The sequence below is a fragment of the Bacillus rossius genome, chromosome 5, assembly GCF_032445375.1.
Source record: "Bacillus rossius redtenbacheri isolate Brsri chromosome 5, Brsri_v3, whole genome shotgun sequence".
Lineage (NCBI taxonomy): Eukaryota > Metazoa > Arthropoda > Insecta > Phasmatodea > Bacillidae > Bacillus > Bacillus rossius.
In genome coordinates this window covers 80098243-80114614 of record NC_086333.1, presented here as the reverse complement: position 1 = coordinate 80114614, position 16372 = coordinate 80098243, and the positions used below count along the sequence as shown (strand labels likewise).

The window sequence follows — 16372 nt, the reverse complement described above, 5'->3', positions numbered from 1 at the left end:
AGTTTACTAAACGCAAGTCTGCCATCTACAACTCTAAAGTCACTTAACCACGTGGCTTTTGGCCTTTGTCAACACAGCTGCGAGACAGCGTACTACAGCCATCAACTTAAAAAACATTCGCATATCCCAGAAAAATGTAAAGAAACAAATAAAACCTATGCCTTTGCTTTAGTCCAATGTACGTTGGAAAAATAATTAGAAATTATTTTGTGTACGTTTCCTTGGGGCATATTCTATTTCTTTAGGTGTGCTTTGCATGTACTACATGAGAAAATATTTTTTATTTGATTTGAATTTTATTTAGTGATTATGTAAAAATTGTTATATAAAATGTTTTAAAAGTTTGGTTGGCACAAACCTCATTATTGCAACTCGACAAAACTACGGTCCCTTCAGGTTAGAATGATGATTGGTAATCGAGGTAGTAAAGAAGTGCGACCGGAGCACTACAGGGCGGCCAAGTGGTCGCTCAGCAGGTCCCGCGCAGGTGCCAGCACCACCAGCGCCCAGCCCAGCACGCCCCCTGCGCAGCGGCACGCGTTGAGAACATACCACTGGCCCAGCTCCGTCTGCAACTCCTGCCACACACGCCTCTAGTGGAGCACTGGCAAGACAAACTGTGCAAGCTTCAGGCTGTCTACCCACCCTCGAACACCTGGACAAATCAGGGGATATTTGCTTGGTAGGTTTTAGTTGGCAATACGTTTATTGTTTACTGGTCAGCTCACATTCACGTAGCGTCAAGTGTGTATCCCCTCCTGGTTTTATTTTTGAATGGCAAATAAACAGTTCCCACGTAATTTTCTTTTGTTTCCCATCGGATTAGGAAGAGGCGTCAAATCGCGTGATGAAAACTAGTTTAAGCTGGTTTGTTATCCTGCTGATGTGACGTGCTGCGGCATGTGCCCCCCGCTCTTGGATAAGACCAAGTTGTTTCAGCTTACTCAGCATCAATGTTCTTGGGGCATACCACAACTCAGTGTTTACTGCAAGCATTTATGGGAGCTCTCTCCTCTGTTGGCATTCGAAATATTCTGCAGGTATCTATGGATGGCCCCAATGTAAACTGGGCAAATTTGTTAGCTTTGAAAATACATATCACAGACACTTTTGGTGAATATTCGCCATCATTGCTATAATTTGGTAGCTGTGGGCTTCATACGGTCCATGGTGCTTTCAAAACTGGAATTTATGCTACACCATAGGACGTTGTTAGTTTTTTGAGGCACAGTTACTATTTGTTTAAGCATGTACCTGCAAGGAGGGCAGATTACATTAGAATAACTGGATCAAAGTTTTTTCCCAAGAAATTTGGTGCAATCAGATGGTTAGAAAATATTGCAGTTGCTGAGCGTGCCATGAAAACGTTACCCCACCTAAAGAAATTTGTTAGTGAACTTTCTATTTCATCAAGCATCAGAGCTGCAATTGTTTCTTACAATGTTCCAAAGTAAAACACCCATGGCACCTTTTCTCTACGATTCACTGGTAGACATTTTATTAGCTTTGGCAGGAAAGTTTGTGAAATCAGAGGTACTGAAGAGCTTTAGGGAGAAACACAATGTATCTCGATTGGATGTAGATAACCAGGAAAATCTATTGACTGCTAACAATATCAAGTTGGGTTATGCAGTACGCCATGCCATCAAGAAATAGAAAGTACCAGAAAAGTGTCCTGTTACTGAAAAATGATGTTAGGACTTGTCTAAAGGTTATGGTAAAAAAAACTTCGTCCCCTCAAGTACAAAATACCAAGGGAATTTCCTGCTTATGTCCATCTGTGGCTTTAAATTCGGGTATGAGGAAACAGCATGTGAAGTACAGTTTAGAATGTTGTCTTCAAAACAGGTGGCTATCAGGACAAGAAGCTGATAACATTGAGCGATCATATCAGTTTGTATGTTCCTCGCAAGATTCAAAGGCACTGTTCTAGACTTTTTCTTGAGAAGACGGGCGCCTTGATCACTTGTGGTATGCTCATTCTTAAGGCACATACAGTAGCTGCAAAAACAGGCCTTCTAAAGTTTGTGAGGATTATGTTGGTACTTTCCCATGGAAATGCATCAATGGAAAGAGGATTTTCAGTGAATTCTAATCTGCTGACTGAAAACATGCAGGAAGAAACACTGATTGCACAAAGACAAGTGTACGACTTTGTTCAACGTTCTGGAGGTGTAGAGCATGTTGATATCACCAAGTCCATGTTACAGTATGTAAGAAATGCTAGTTGTAGGCGTAAGGAAGCCCTGCAAACAAAACAAAAATGAAAAGAAGCTACAGACAAGAAGAAGGCAGAAAAAAGAATAGTTGAAGAGGAGATCAAGGCATTGCAGTTAAAGAAGGCTCCAGTGTTGGATTTGGCTCGTTCTGAAGCAAGTGCAATAGATGCAAAAGTTGAGTCACTGTGAAATTGATGGGAGCTTCCTTTTACTAATGTTTTTGCAAAAGTAAGTGTGTGAAATATTTGTAGCAGCATGTTTTATTTGCCATCAACTAAGTCACTTTGGCCATGTCTGGAAGAAGGTAATTTTTTTTACTAATTTAAGTGAGTTTAAATACTTTAAAAACCCGCCAATATTGTGTTATGCAGTTTTTTCAGTTTTGTGGAATGTCATAGTTGTGTTAAAGAAAACCTGGAAATATTCAGTTATAGACCTGGAAAAATCAGAGAATTTCATTTACTAGATGTGGTAGACACCCTGAAACTTGTTAGTCTTGTTTTGACCAACATCTTTATAACAAACACACAAAATTTTGGTCTCTTCAATTCTGTTAAAAAAAAAGTTTTACGTACTGCTTAGTTCCTGGGGTTTGTGAATATTTAAAAAAATTACTGATATTGGTAAATAATTTGATGTTCAATTCAAAATTTCAAATCAGTAATAGATACACAAAACATTTCATCTTTATGAAGCCAAGAAATATTGACAAATTTTGACTTGTTTTCTGCAACATACAGAGTGAGTGTGTGTGTGTAACAAATGATCTGTTTCTATGGTTAAAAATTATTATTAATACTTTTTAAATGTATATTATCGAAACAGTATATGTATATTGACGAAACAGTTTTAAAAATATTTGTTACCAGTTTTTATTTCTCACATTTTTCAACGCACTATAATGGTTACATAAATATTTCTCTTTCATTTTACTTTAGTTGGCATCAATTTTTCTTGGCCTTCATTAAAGAAAAGAGTTGCACTGCATGATTAAATACATTAGAAAATCCATTTAAAAAAAAAAAACAGGATTGAGAGGAGCCTACTTAGTTTCACCCTAACTTGCCATTCTTATCTTTGTTGAGAAGTACCTGTAATCAGTGACACACTATCGGTACGCACCTGGCGATCGCCCCAGTGGGACGCATTGCGCTGGTACAGAGCCACGCCGTCATCCCAGCGCGCGCACACGAGCGTGCTCGCCAGCGTGAAGACGTGCACGGCGAGCACGGCCAGCCCCAGACTCTGGTGCCTCAGCGTGTCCGCCACTCCGCTGCAGTGCGTGCTCAACACGTCGAACCTGCGCGCACAGTTCAGAGACCACGCCTCTTGCCAGGGAACCACAACAGAATGTCGCAACACAAAGGAGAGAGTTAAACAAATTTAATTCTGTATTAATGCTACTTCGGGTCAGAGAAAAATATTCTTAAAATAGGTGGGAAATGCACGTTTCGTCTTTCTAACTACAGTGATTATAGGTGAAAAACAGACAGGAAAAGAAGATACGCTCGGGCTAGTACATTCAGCAAACACATTCATGATCAAACAACATAAGACACTATTCTCACGGTGGTCCTGTAAGACTTTAGTTAACGTTGGGCAAACTTAACTTGTAAGTCAAACGAGTTTTGAACATTGAGATAGGAAAAAAAACCTTTAATGTGTTACAAGTGTATTTACAAGTTAATTTCTATACTCTTAAGGCACATTGCCTGGTTTGTGTTCAGTCTTGCTGATAATGTAACTTTAAACAGTAAAAAAGAAACTACAAAAGAGCAATGAACTATTCTGACTGCAAGTTTTCGAGCCTTGCCCTCGACCACAGCTCTGCCCATGAGCGAGGTACAACTGCTGTGAGCGCACCTGTCGAGCACAGACACGGTGCAGGCAGCGGCCAGGAAGAAGAACAGCGGTCCCGCGACGCGCACGAAAGGAGACAGCGTCGCCACGAACCTCTCCTCGTCGTCCTCCGAGCCTCCGGAAGTGTGCGACTAGAAACACACACACGTCCTATGTCGGTGCGTCATCAACTGCAGAGTGTTGGTTGGCTTGTTTGACGTGCGACGTGCCGTGCACGTCTATAATCACGAAGCCGTCAGCCCCTTCCTTCCTAAACACGTGTGCGCGCCGCCGCCACTGACGGCCGCGACAGCTGTCACCGTCCGGCAACCACCGCGTCGCCCGTTGCCAGGGCGACCGTGCCGCGTATTTGGTTGCCATGCCAACCAGCTGGGTGCGCGCGCACACTCCTACCGGCCGCCACCCCTCGCCTACCCCTCTCTCGCCAGGCCAGCCGAGTGCGCGCGCAGCTTCCCCCTCCTCACCCAGCACCGCCTACTGGCCGCCACCCCTCGCCTACCCTTCTCTCGCCAGGCCGAGCGGGTGCGCGCGCATCCTCCCCATCCTCACCCACCTCCGCCTGCCCAGCCGCCTCCCCCCGCCTTCCCCTCACCCTCCAAGCCGAGGTCCGTCCAAGTCACGTAGGCCGGCTGGAATTCCTGGAAGCGCCCGTGATTCTTGGAACCCTCGGCCCTTCCTACGTCACGCCCTGGCCCTCAGGAGGGGTATATAAGGCCGGCCCTTGGGCCAGGAAGTCAGTCGGTGCCCTCGTGGCACCACTGGCAGCCGAGCCTCGCTCACCGCGCCTTCAACCGCTCACCGCGCCTTTGCTGGCAGCCGAGCCTGCCAGCCAAGGGCAGAAGACCGACAACCGAATCCGCGAGTTAGTGTGTATCGGGAGGCTGTCGGTACCAACCGCGAGTACTCGTAATAAATCTCGTACCGCATATCTGAGAGTGTCCTTTCGGGGTGAGGGAGCTCCACGGGGACCTATCCCGCCGCCAGCCAGCCAACCGCCCGCCTGCCAGCCAGCCAGCCAGCCAGCCGCCCGCCTGCCAGCCAGCCAGCCCGCCAGCCAGCCAACCGCCCGCCTGCCAGCCCGCCAGCCAGCCAGCCAGCCAGCCAGCCAGCCGCCCGCCAGCCAGCCAGCCAGCCTGCCAGCCAGCCAGCCAGCCAGCCAGCCAGCCAGCCAGCCAGCCAGCCAGCCCGCCAGCCAGCCAACCGCCCGCCTGCCAGCCCGCCAGCCAGCCAGCCAGCCAGCCAGCCAGCCGCCCGCCTGCCAGCCAGCCAGCCAACCGCCCGCCTGCCAGCCAGCCAGCCAGCCGCCCGCCTGCCTGCCAGCCAGCCAGCCAGCCAGCCGCCCGCCTGCCTGCCAGCCAGCCAGCCAGCCAACCGCCCGCCAGCCAGCCAGCCAGCCGCCCGCCTGCCAGCCAGCCAGCCAACCGCCCGCCAGCCAGCCAGCCAGCAAGCAGGTCAGCCCTACTACTGGGAGACCGCAGAGCCAAACCAGCCGCAGCCCGTAAGTAGGCATCAGAGAGGGACACTGGGAGCTACTTTCAGGGCATCCCAAGGTGGGGGAGAATCCTACCTACCCCTCTTAGGAACCTCCAGCCAGAAGTTACTCGCGCCAGTCAGGCCACTCCCTTCTCACTCAGGCAGCGAACGAAAAGATTGACGCTTAAGGCCATTCTGGAGGAGCCAGAGAAGAGCCAACACGCGACAATTAGTGGCGCCCAACGTGGGGCCACTTCTAGGACTTGTCAGTAGACGGCCACCCACAGCTGCCCCCTGAGATAACTTACTCATCAGCCAGTTCTGAGACTGCCCAAAACTCAGTGGCGCCCAGAAAACCTATCTTGAAAACACCATGGCTACTGCCAGCCCACAGGGAGATAGCCACTATTCCCCCCAGGCCCTAGAGGCCTCCCAAAAGTGCCCCGCTCCCAGCTGCACAGGAGAGGGGTTGTATTACCTAGAATGCAACACCTGTACAAAGAAATTTCATGGCAGATGCCTAGGCTGGACAGACGAAGCCAGAGACTGGGAGGGGATGGAGTTCAAGTGCGCAGACTGTAGAATACAGGCCCGGAAATGCTCCCACCCCAGCTGCAGAGGCGACGGTCAGGAACGCGTGACCTGCCGAAACTGTGCTAGGCCCTACCACATGACCTGTCTAGGATGGAGGGAAGAAGTGCTGAATATTGAAGGGTTGGAATACACGTGCACCACTTGCAGGACCCAACCACTGGCTAACTCCAGAATTCCGCCCCACCCTGCCATCACAAATGGGAGCGGCATAATGCTTCCAGAGTTTGCAGGAAGATCTCATGAGGACCCAACCGAGTTCCTTGATCAGTGCGAGGGCCAACTAATAGAAGCGGGAATCCCTCATGGGCATTGGCTCCAACATGGGCGACGCCAACTCAGAGGGAATGCGGCCACCTGGTGGAACACTTACGGGGACTTTGTGTCCACTTGGGCAGAGCTACGATCCCGACTAGTAGCTCGATATGCAGGAACAGAGCTAGTAGCAGACCTGAGTCGCCAATTCTATAGCCAGGAACAATCCCCGCACGAAGAAACAGAAATCTTCATACGAAAGAAGATACAAATATATCGGAGATTGCACCCCAACGAACCGGAAGGGACAGGGATCCCCTTCATCATCGAACTTTTACTGCCGAACCTCCGCTCGTTTCTGCGGGCCCCCCGAGCAGAAACAATTGAGGAGCTCGTCGATCGAGCCCGAGCACTTGAGAGGGACCGAATATGCAGACAGCCTCCCGAGAAACCGCCTCCCCGACCACTGCCTGCAAACACAGGACCAGTCCAGAGGGGAGTAATGCAAACCAAGCCACCCGAGCATGTCAGCCAGAATAGGCCACCCAGATGTTGGTACTGCCCCGGATACCACCTAAACAGAGACTGCCCCACACGCAGGGACAACCAAGGGCCAATAGCCGGCGATGGATCCAGGGGACAGCTGCAGAGGCAGGGAAACGAGAAGGCGGGAAGGAACGAGAGGCCGACCGACCCGAGCAAGGCATAAAGGTCTCAACTCTCCACTGCACTGAGCTGGGAGATACCAGGACAGTCACCCCGAGACTTATCGTGGGCATCGGAGAAAAGGAGGTAATGGCCCTCCTCGACTCAGCAGCCTCTGCCAACTTTATTCAGACAGACCAAATCCCTCTAACCTTAAGGGACAGACTTCAACCCTCGTCAGTCAGAGTCTCCCTAGCGGACCCCACGCAGAAAATACATGTTGAGGGAAGCATCGAACTACCCCTCCAAACAAGGATAGGGACACAGCCCGTCAAATTCCTTGTAACTGGACAGATTGAGGAAGAGATGATCCTGGGCCAGCCCTGGCTACACACACAGGAATGCATTTTGGACTTTGGGACCGGGCGTGTGCATTTCGGCACAAAGACTCGGATAACAGAACAGTGGTCAGAAGACCAGCCATCGGGGAGTTCAACAGAAATAGACAAGGAAGGTGTTAAGCACCAATTGAAACCCTCCCAGGTCATACAGCTCCTGGATACCTTAAACCAGCACAGGGGGCTATTTGAGGACAACGGGCCCCTGCGGCAAACCAGAACCACAGCGCATGAAATTCACCTCAGCTCGGAACAGCCTGTGTATGAAAGGCCAGGAAAGCCCTCCCCAGGGAAACGGAAAATCATTCTCGAACAATTGAAGGAAATGAAGCAGCAGCGGATAGTGGAGCCTACCAACTCCCCTTACAATGCACGTATAGTTCTTGCCCCGAAGGGCAGTAACGGAATGCGCTTCTGTGTCGACTATCGACCCCTAAATAAACTAACCTATAGCGCGGCCCCACCCATGGCCGATATTGGCCACACCCTGAGGGAGTTGGGAGACGCTCACATTTTCTCAAGACTAGATCTAAGGGCCGGCTACTGGCAGATTCCAGTGGCCCCGGAGCACAGGAAATATACAGCCTTTACCAGTCCAAATGGTGAAAGCTTGCAGTTCAGGGTGATGCCCTTTGGGCTAAAAAATGCACCATGTACCTTCCAACGCCTCATGTCAACAGAGGTGTTGACAGGAGACATGGCAACCTTCTGTGTCGCCTACATGGATGACATCATTATTTTCTCCAAGACTTGGGAAGAACACCAGACACACCTGAAGAGAGCCCTAGAACGATTAGAGATGCACAACCTCACCTGCCGCATGGAAAAATGTGAGTTTGGGATGAGTCAGATTAAATACCTGGGGCACCTAATTACGCCAAAAGGGAACAAGCCCCTGCCGGAGAAGATCCGGGCTATCCAGGAGGCTGAGGTACCTAAAACCCCCAAGCAGCTAAAAAGCTTCCTAGGGACATGCGGCTGGCTAAGGGACTATGTACCGAGGATGGCAACAGTGACAGCGCCACTACTACCCCTCTTGCGAAAAGGTCAGAGGTGGGCATGGACAGCAGAGAAGGAGCAAGCATTCCAGGCAACAAAGGAACTGTTCGCCCAGTTGCCCACCCTGCACCGGCCCACGCCAGACAAGCGAATGATTCTGCAGACAGATGCCAGCCTCAAAGGATTAGGGGCAGTGCTGTACCAACGAGGAGAAGACGGACAGAAGCTGATCATCAGCTACGCCTCAGCCACCTTGCATGAAACAGAAACGAGGTACCACAGTAACGAATTGGAATGTCTAGCCATAGTCTGGGCGATTAAGCGTTACCGGTATTACCTAGAGGATGCCCCCTTTACAGTCCGGACAGACAACCAGGCCCTCACATGGCTCCATAGGGTCAAGGACACCAAGGCAAAACTAGCCAGATGGGCTATTTTGCTAAGTGAGTTTGATTTCGACGTGGAACACTGTCCCGGGAAGGAGAACGAGCTCCCAGATGCACTGTCAAGGTTTCCAAACCACTCCCCAAGGGAGGACACCGGTGAAGACGATACAGGAAAAATATTTCCACCAGCCCTCACACCCCGACCTAGAGCTGACACAATAGTGCTCCTCCAAGCCATCACGACCAAAACAGAAAAAGAACGGTTTCTGAGGGCTCAACAAGGAGATCCCCAAGTTAGGAACCTCCTCAGTCAGTACCCAGACCACTACCAAGAGAAGGACGGGATAATTTGGACCCGCACCTCACCCCGAAGACAGACATGGAAACTATGGGTGCCCCCATCCTACAGGGAATCACTACTCTACCACATGCACGACCACGATCAGGCAGGGCATCCAGGCACTCAGGGAACCCTGGAAGCAATAACAGAAAGATACTGGTGGCACGGAGTCACACGAGATGTTAAGGACCACGTCCAGAAGTGCCCAACCTGTGCCCAAGCAAAGGCACACTCAACCCCAAAGCCACAAATGTACCCAAGACGACCAAAGGTAGCATGGGATACTGTAGCGCTGGACTTAATGGGGCCATATCCACGCACCAAACGGGGAAGGCAGTACTTACTGGTAGTCACCGATCTCTTCTCAAGATGGGTCGAGGGATTCCCCATAGCAAAGTCAGAGGCGAAGCACATAATAACCCTGATGGAGAACGAAGTCTTTGCTAGGTGGGGATATCCCAGAAAAATACTCACTGACAATGGTGCCCAGTTTACAGGGAAAGCATGGGAGAAGGCATGTCGAAAGTGGGATGTGGAAAAATGGACCACCCCCACGTACCACCCGCAGGCAAATCCGACCGAACGTCGGAACCAGGAGATCAAGAAAGGAATCAGGGTTCGGATCAAAGATGACCACTCCTCCTGGGACACCCACATCCCCACCATTCTGTTCACTCTAAGGAGGCGGAGGAACGAGGCCACAGGGATGTCCCCAAGTGAACTATTGTTCGGAGAAGGTCTGAAACGGCCAGGGGAATGGAGGTGGACCGAGACACCACCAGAGGACCAACCCCGATGGGGGAACCCGCAAGCAAGGCAAGAGCAGGCGCAGAAAAATCAGGAGGAATACATCCAAAAGAAATACGCACAACCAGAAAGAAAGTCACCACCCTTGAAGGAGGGGGACCAGGTCTGGGTACGAAACCACCCCCTCAGCAGCAAGGGCAAGCGGTTCTGTGCATCATTTGCGCCTAGATGGGAAGGCCCCACAACTCTCCACCGCATCCAGAACAATACTGGGTGGATCATAGACGAGGTGGGTAAAATGAGGAAAGTGCCTTTAAGTCAAATCAAGAAAGTTATGGATCCCGATGGCAGCCAAGGTCCCATCACACCTGCAGAAGAGGAAGACGAGGGAGATTTCAGGGGCTTCGAACCAACGCATCAGGCAAAACCTAACGTAACAACCCACTCAGAGGAGTTGCCCCATCCCCAGAAGCTCCGGGTCGACTTAGTGGAAGACCCAGCCACAGAAATCAACCTCAGGGTCTCCGATACTAGTGAAGCCACGGCCACCCGAATGCCGTTCGTCCCGGTGACCTCGACCTGCCCATCACCAGGAACCCAGAAAGGGCAGGCATGGTCGCCGGAACCCGAGGAGATCCCTTCCCAGGCTGACCAGTCAGCTAAGGACCTCCTAAACCCGTCCGGCCCAGCAGCCAAGGAGAAGGCTGTGGAGCAGACGACTCCACCAGCCAGGACTGCGGACCAACAGGACAACAACACACCTCTCCCGGGTATGCCAGTCCAAACCCTGGACCAGTTACCCCGACTAGATACCCCGAACCAGCAGTCTACCCAGAGGACTGACCCAGAGCCAGCCGCCTGCCTGCCAGCCAGCCAGCCAGCCAGCCTGCCAGCCAGCCAGCCAGCCAGCCAGCAAGCAGGTCAGCCCTACTACTGGGAGACCGCAGAGCCAAACCAGCCGCAGCCCGTAAGTAGGCATTCGACGAGGGACACTGGGAGCCACTTTCAGGGCATCCCAAGGTGGGGGAGAATCCTACCTAACCCTCTTAGGAACCTCCAGCCAGAAGTTACTCGCGCCAGTCAGGCCGATCCCTTCTCACCCAGGCAGGAAACAGGATTGACGCTTAAGGCCATTCTGGGAGAGCCAGAGATAAGAGCCTCGCGACATGGAGGCTTAATCACCGCACCACACCACACTACACAGAACAACATTACACTACAGTGCAGCTTTAACGTAACAAGTCATGCTTGCAGACTGAAAGAAGTTCCCGCGTTTCAGCATTGAAAATATAAGTAGTAGTAGTTGTAGCTATACATTAAAATTAAAAAAAAAATACATATATGAGCATACATTATTCTATTTACTTGAAAACCACGTGCTATGTAGTATATATTGCAGTTGAAAACAAGTGGAAGAAATAAGCATGTGCATTGTGCTTAATCCTGTTATATTTCCATGTGCCAAAAGAAGTCAACTTTAATTACATTATATTTATGTTACTTTTAAAATTGCAATGTTAAGCAAGTTGGTTCATTTGATAAACGTGTATAGGTACAATATTGCCTTATAATTGCGATAGAAATGAAATAACACTGAAAACCATATCACTACAACATATAGCACAGAAATGCAACTAAAATCATGATATCAACCAACAATTTGTCTAAAGTAACTCAAATTACAAAATTGTAAATTATTATTATATTAAATTCAATTAATAAAATTTATTTACCATGAAGAGTTTGCCAAAAAAAGAGAGAGAGAATTATGTCAATTGAATGCAAAATAAATTAATTTCATTTTGTTTGATATTGCATCTCTAATTAGAAACACTATTTTTTCATTAATGACATTGGCACATTTTTTGAATACATAAAAATTTGCCTACATTCTTATTTTCCTTAGTATTTGTCCCAGATCTGCTTTCTGAAAATTATTTTACTGTAAATTTACATCACATATCAGTGAAAATGTGATACATATTTTTGTTGACGTAAGTATTGAGGAACATTAATTTTTTCATATTTGTTAAATAATAAACTATCATCATGAATAAAGACAAAAATCTCAATTTTAAAAAACAAATATGGCCTTAAAATTAAAAAAAATAAAATCTTATCCTTAAATATGTAGCATCACCCCTTTAGTGATATAAGAAGAGATGGGCCACGATAAACTGTAGTTGCATTCAGTTGCACTGAGACCTGCTGCAAACCAAGCTGTAGACATGAGCTACGGACACAAGGCACATACGGTAGCAACTACCACAGTCAGTGCTCTAGCAAAAATTGTATATATGCTCAATCTCTGAAACCTTTGCTTGTTACTTAAGAGTTCAATATGATTTGAATACCTAATTTAAGAGTAATTAGTCTGTGAAAACCTTTTTTTTTTCTTTTTTTTTTTTAAATTTTGGGTTTGTCACTGGTATAAAACACAGTTAAAATTATGGGTTAGACAAAGTTTTTTTTTTTTTAAATATATCTTAATTTTTTAAATAAAGGTCTAATTCTATTCTAATAACAACAAAATATTGGTTATTAATGTTTCTTGTGATTCACTGAAACAAAAAAATTATATACACTAATCAAAACTTAATCATTTAAATTATCTAAACAGGTTGTAAATCATACCCAGCTAAATACTCCTCTAAAATTAAAAAAATATTAAATAGCTAATCCTTATTCTGCGGGAAATTGCCAATTTTTGTATAAATCCACCTCCAGTGAGGAAATTCCCTCCCTGCCAAGTTTTTTACTGTTTATTAAAGGTATTGTGTGTGTAGACAAAGTTTGAGATTGGAACAGAAACAATGTAAGAAAGTATTTTTTACAAATTAGAAATATGTATGTTTTTGTTTTTTTATTATCGCATATTTTCACGTTTTTTTGTTCTTATCGTAAAAGAGATAATATAAAAAAGCCTCTCTAATGTGGTTTTATTGTTTCTTGGTTAACAAAAACAGTTAACTATCAAATATTGTTAATGGTTTATATTCTATTTATTATTATTTACGCGACGTCATACTGTACGCGGCGTACAGTACGCGTACGCAATACGACTCGAATGGTTGCTGCAACATAACATAGCATATGCGGTATCAGAAGTAACGAGTAACGCAACGATACGATAATAACGAGTATAAATTGTTATAGTAACGAATACATACGGGTACGCTTTTTTTCGTTACTTTTGCACTTCTATATAGATCACAGACACAAGATGGCCAACATAATTTAACAACACAAACATTAAAAACATATTTATGTAATTGTAAATTCGTTTTTAATACATGTTCATATTTTTGTTATTCAAGTTCACTATCAAATAAAGTATAAATATCATCTTACGTATTAATTTCATTATTTTAATCGCATATATGGTTTGAAACGTGGGCATTTTTATTTTCAAACAGGTAAACTATGTATTTACAGCAGTATATTTGCTTGCGTTACGTTGGCACAAAATTCGTCCTTTACTTTTTGAGATACTTCATGAAGTACAGCATGGCCAATATAAGTAGTGCTGGTTCAAGTATTACTTCGTCAAGTATAGGTTTATGAATTCATTGCTGGAATAAGTACTACTTGAAGAATAAGCACTACTTTATAAAGTATTACTTATTCGCCAAACAAGCCTTCGACTATGAATCCCGCCCTTAGAGTATTTATCATCTTCAGAAATAGATTGATGACTGCCATCATCAAAGAGGTGTGCGTGCGCGTGTTGTGTTACCAGGATGAGCACGGCAAGGGCCAGTCCGCCCAGCAAACCGTGGCACAGCCTGTACGCGGGCCACAGCCGCTCCTGCGCGGCTACGGCCGTGCTGAGGGCCGCTGCCTCGCGCGTTCCCCCTCCGCCGCGCTCCCGGGCCTCGTCGCGCCTGGAGCGTGAGAACCCCCGCGCGCGCTGCACGTACACCTGAACTCCGCGCGGCCTCCCGGGCGCAGGAGTGTCCCCTCCCTCTCCCGGCCCTGCAACACTTTCCTTTCAGACACACCATGGTTGTCGAGACAAGATTGTATGGTTTCATTTTCTGACCAATTTGGCTTTTAAAAAACAGGAGATTGCAGTGTTATTGTTTTTATTTTTTATAAAATCTGTTATTTAAAAAGGGATAGCATTTTACTGAGCAAATATGACACTTGATTGTTCCATGATACTTATTTCACCAACACAGTGTCATTTCGACTGACACATGATGCACTTTTACAAATACAAAAATTCAAAAAATAATATTATTAATTAAAAAGATTATTTTGGTATAACAGGAAAAGATGCCAAAGATGACTCTCTCTGGTGAGTGAACACTGAAGTGACGTGGATAGCTCAACACCCTAGACCGGTGAGCCCAGGCAGCTACGCACCTCCCAGGCTGGCGCTCGCGGCCGGCCCGCCCACCACGTCGTCCCGCAGGTCGCTCAGCACGGCCATTATCACGGTCTCCGACCGCACGGCGGGCACCGAGGGCTCTGCACCGGGACCCTCGGCACGCCTCCTCCTGCGCTCGCTCACAGCCCGCCTCTTCCTCGGGCGGGGCGCGGGGGCGCGAGCCCGGGGCTGCACGCTCTCCGCCATCCCGCGACCTTCTGATCGCCACCTACACTGGGACTAGTGCACGATACACAATCTCTCACATAATGAATTTATTGAATATTATGTTTGACAGGTATCGTAAACTGTGCTATAATTCCCCCATCCCCGCCCCGGGCCCACAGCACGTTTTTTTAACTTATTACTTGCGCAACAATATCCAAATAACAAATAAAACATTAAAGTTTGAAACGTTAAAAACTCACCTGTTATTATCGGAAGTCAATGTTTTTGAGATAAAAAAAAAATTGTTTGTACACATTAAACACGTCCCTAAATTTACTCCCAAGGGATGGTTTCATAATTCCCGCTATATACATTCCTGAATTAACCCTGCAAGGTAGATTTCATAATTACTAGGTGGTCGTTTGCAGGGATGTTAGACAGTGGCTCAACGGACCTGGTACAGATGTCACTAAAAGCTGGTATCTGAAAAAAAAAACTGGTACACTCCAAGATCTTACACTGACAAAGATCTAGTAGATTTTGTTTCATAGATTTTATATATATATATATATATATATATATATATATATATATAATATTTATATAAACTGCTTTAATACGATATAAATACTATGATAACACAAAAGGTTACACACTTGATGACGCCATGACGGCAATGCGGCATGGCGCTGTGATCAATTTATAGAGAACTAGCTTCTGAAATTGAATACTTTCAATTAAATTAGCACATAAAAATTTCTCTTAAAATGCCGTTTTATTATTAGTATACAGATGGAATTATTAAAACGCAACTATTCGAATTATTCGTCCATGCCTAATGTTAATTGTTAATTCATGGCGCATCGCGCATGGTCGATGTTCAAAGTTGGTATTTCTGCATACCAGCACAATTTCTACTTGGTACATGGTACAAGACCCTGAAAAATGGTATGTGTACCAACAAGTTGGTACGTCTAAAGCTGGGTTTACGATTGATTTTCTTAAGAATTATAACTTAACATCGAGCACACGATTAAGTCAAAACTACAATTTCCAGTTTATGATTGACATAGAAGTAGAGGTGGGTTGTGACAGCAATTTTCGGTATCTGTAACAACCTGATACTGATACAGCATTGTACCATGTTACAAGTCTCTGATACTTCTGTATCAGACGGTCCCAGGAGGCAACAAAGCTCCGCGTACGCAGACCGTGCGACCTGAAGGAGAATCTGATACATTATTTATCACGCCTGGTAATTCTCTACCTCTGATACTCTCATGCCCGCCTGATACAACCAGTATCAATCAGTTCAACATTCACTGCAGTTCGTCCTGGTCGTGAATCACCATGTTGCGGGCTGTCATGCTTTGTAGTTAGTATCTTTATAGTGAAATAAGGAATGGATAAGTGCACGAAAAAGACTTCATTTGTGTGGAATTTTTTCACGGAAAATAATGAGTTTGCTAATTGTAATTTGTGTAAACAAAAACTGAGTTATAAATCATCGACTAATCTGAAGAAACATTTGAAAAAACATTGATATAGTATGCTCACTAATGTACCTATCTGTTTTTTTATTTTTTATTTTTGATAAAATCGTGAATTTTTAATGTATAAAAACACTAGTTATTAATTGTTTTCGAAAAAAGAAAGTCCATATGTTGATTACATCTGTTATTAGTGTCAACTGAGAATTTATTTGCATTTTCATAGCTGTTAGGTGCACAAATATAAATATTATATCTTGTATTAATGTACTTTTTAATATTAAAATTTCATTAGTTTTATCATTGAACGAGACTGTGCACGCACTGGGCACTGAGCGTACTTTGAAGTAGGACAATAAACAAAACGACTTGTAACCAGGGCTGCCACTCTGATATTCATGAAAAACCTAGATAACCTACAAAAAAACC

The 16372-nt window shown here is 46.1% G+C and overlaps 1 protein-coding gene across 9 annotated transcripts; it reads right to left on the bottom strand.

The window, feature by feature from the left end:
* Nucleotides 1-262: 262 nt before the first annotated feature.
* Nucleotides 263-15291, bottom strand: LOC134532098 (uncharacterized). Of its 9 annotated transcripts, none has more exons than XM_063368382.1 (7): nt 15110-15290; nt 14908-14936; nt 14282-14514; nt 13650-13888; nt 4083-4210; nt 3342-3519; nt 263-578 (listed from the first exon to the last, which is right to left on the bottom strand). In XM_063368382.1, exons 3-7 carry the CDS (start codon nt 14490-14492, stop codon nt 447-449), a joined length of 888 nt encoding a protein of 295 aa, XP_063224452.1. In that variant the 5' UTR covers nt 14493-14514; nt 14908-14936; nt 15110-15290; the 3' UTR covers nt 263-446. The 9 variants fall into 9 exon arrangements, with proteins under 9 accessions (XP_063224452.1, XP_063224444.1, XP_063224451.1 ...); XM_063368374.1 differs by having other exon boundaries at nt 14714-14936; nt 15110-15289; XM_063368381.1 differs by having other exon boundaries at nt 14282-14525; nt 15110-15289.
* Between the last annotated feature and the right edge of the window lie 1081 nt (nt 15292-16372).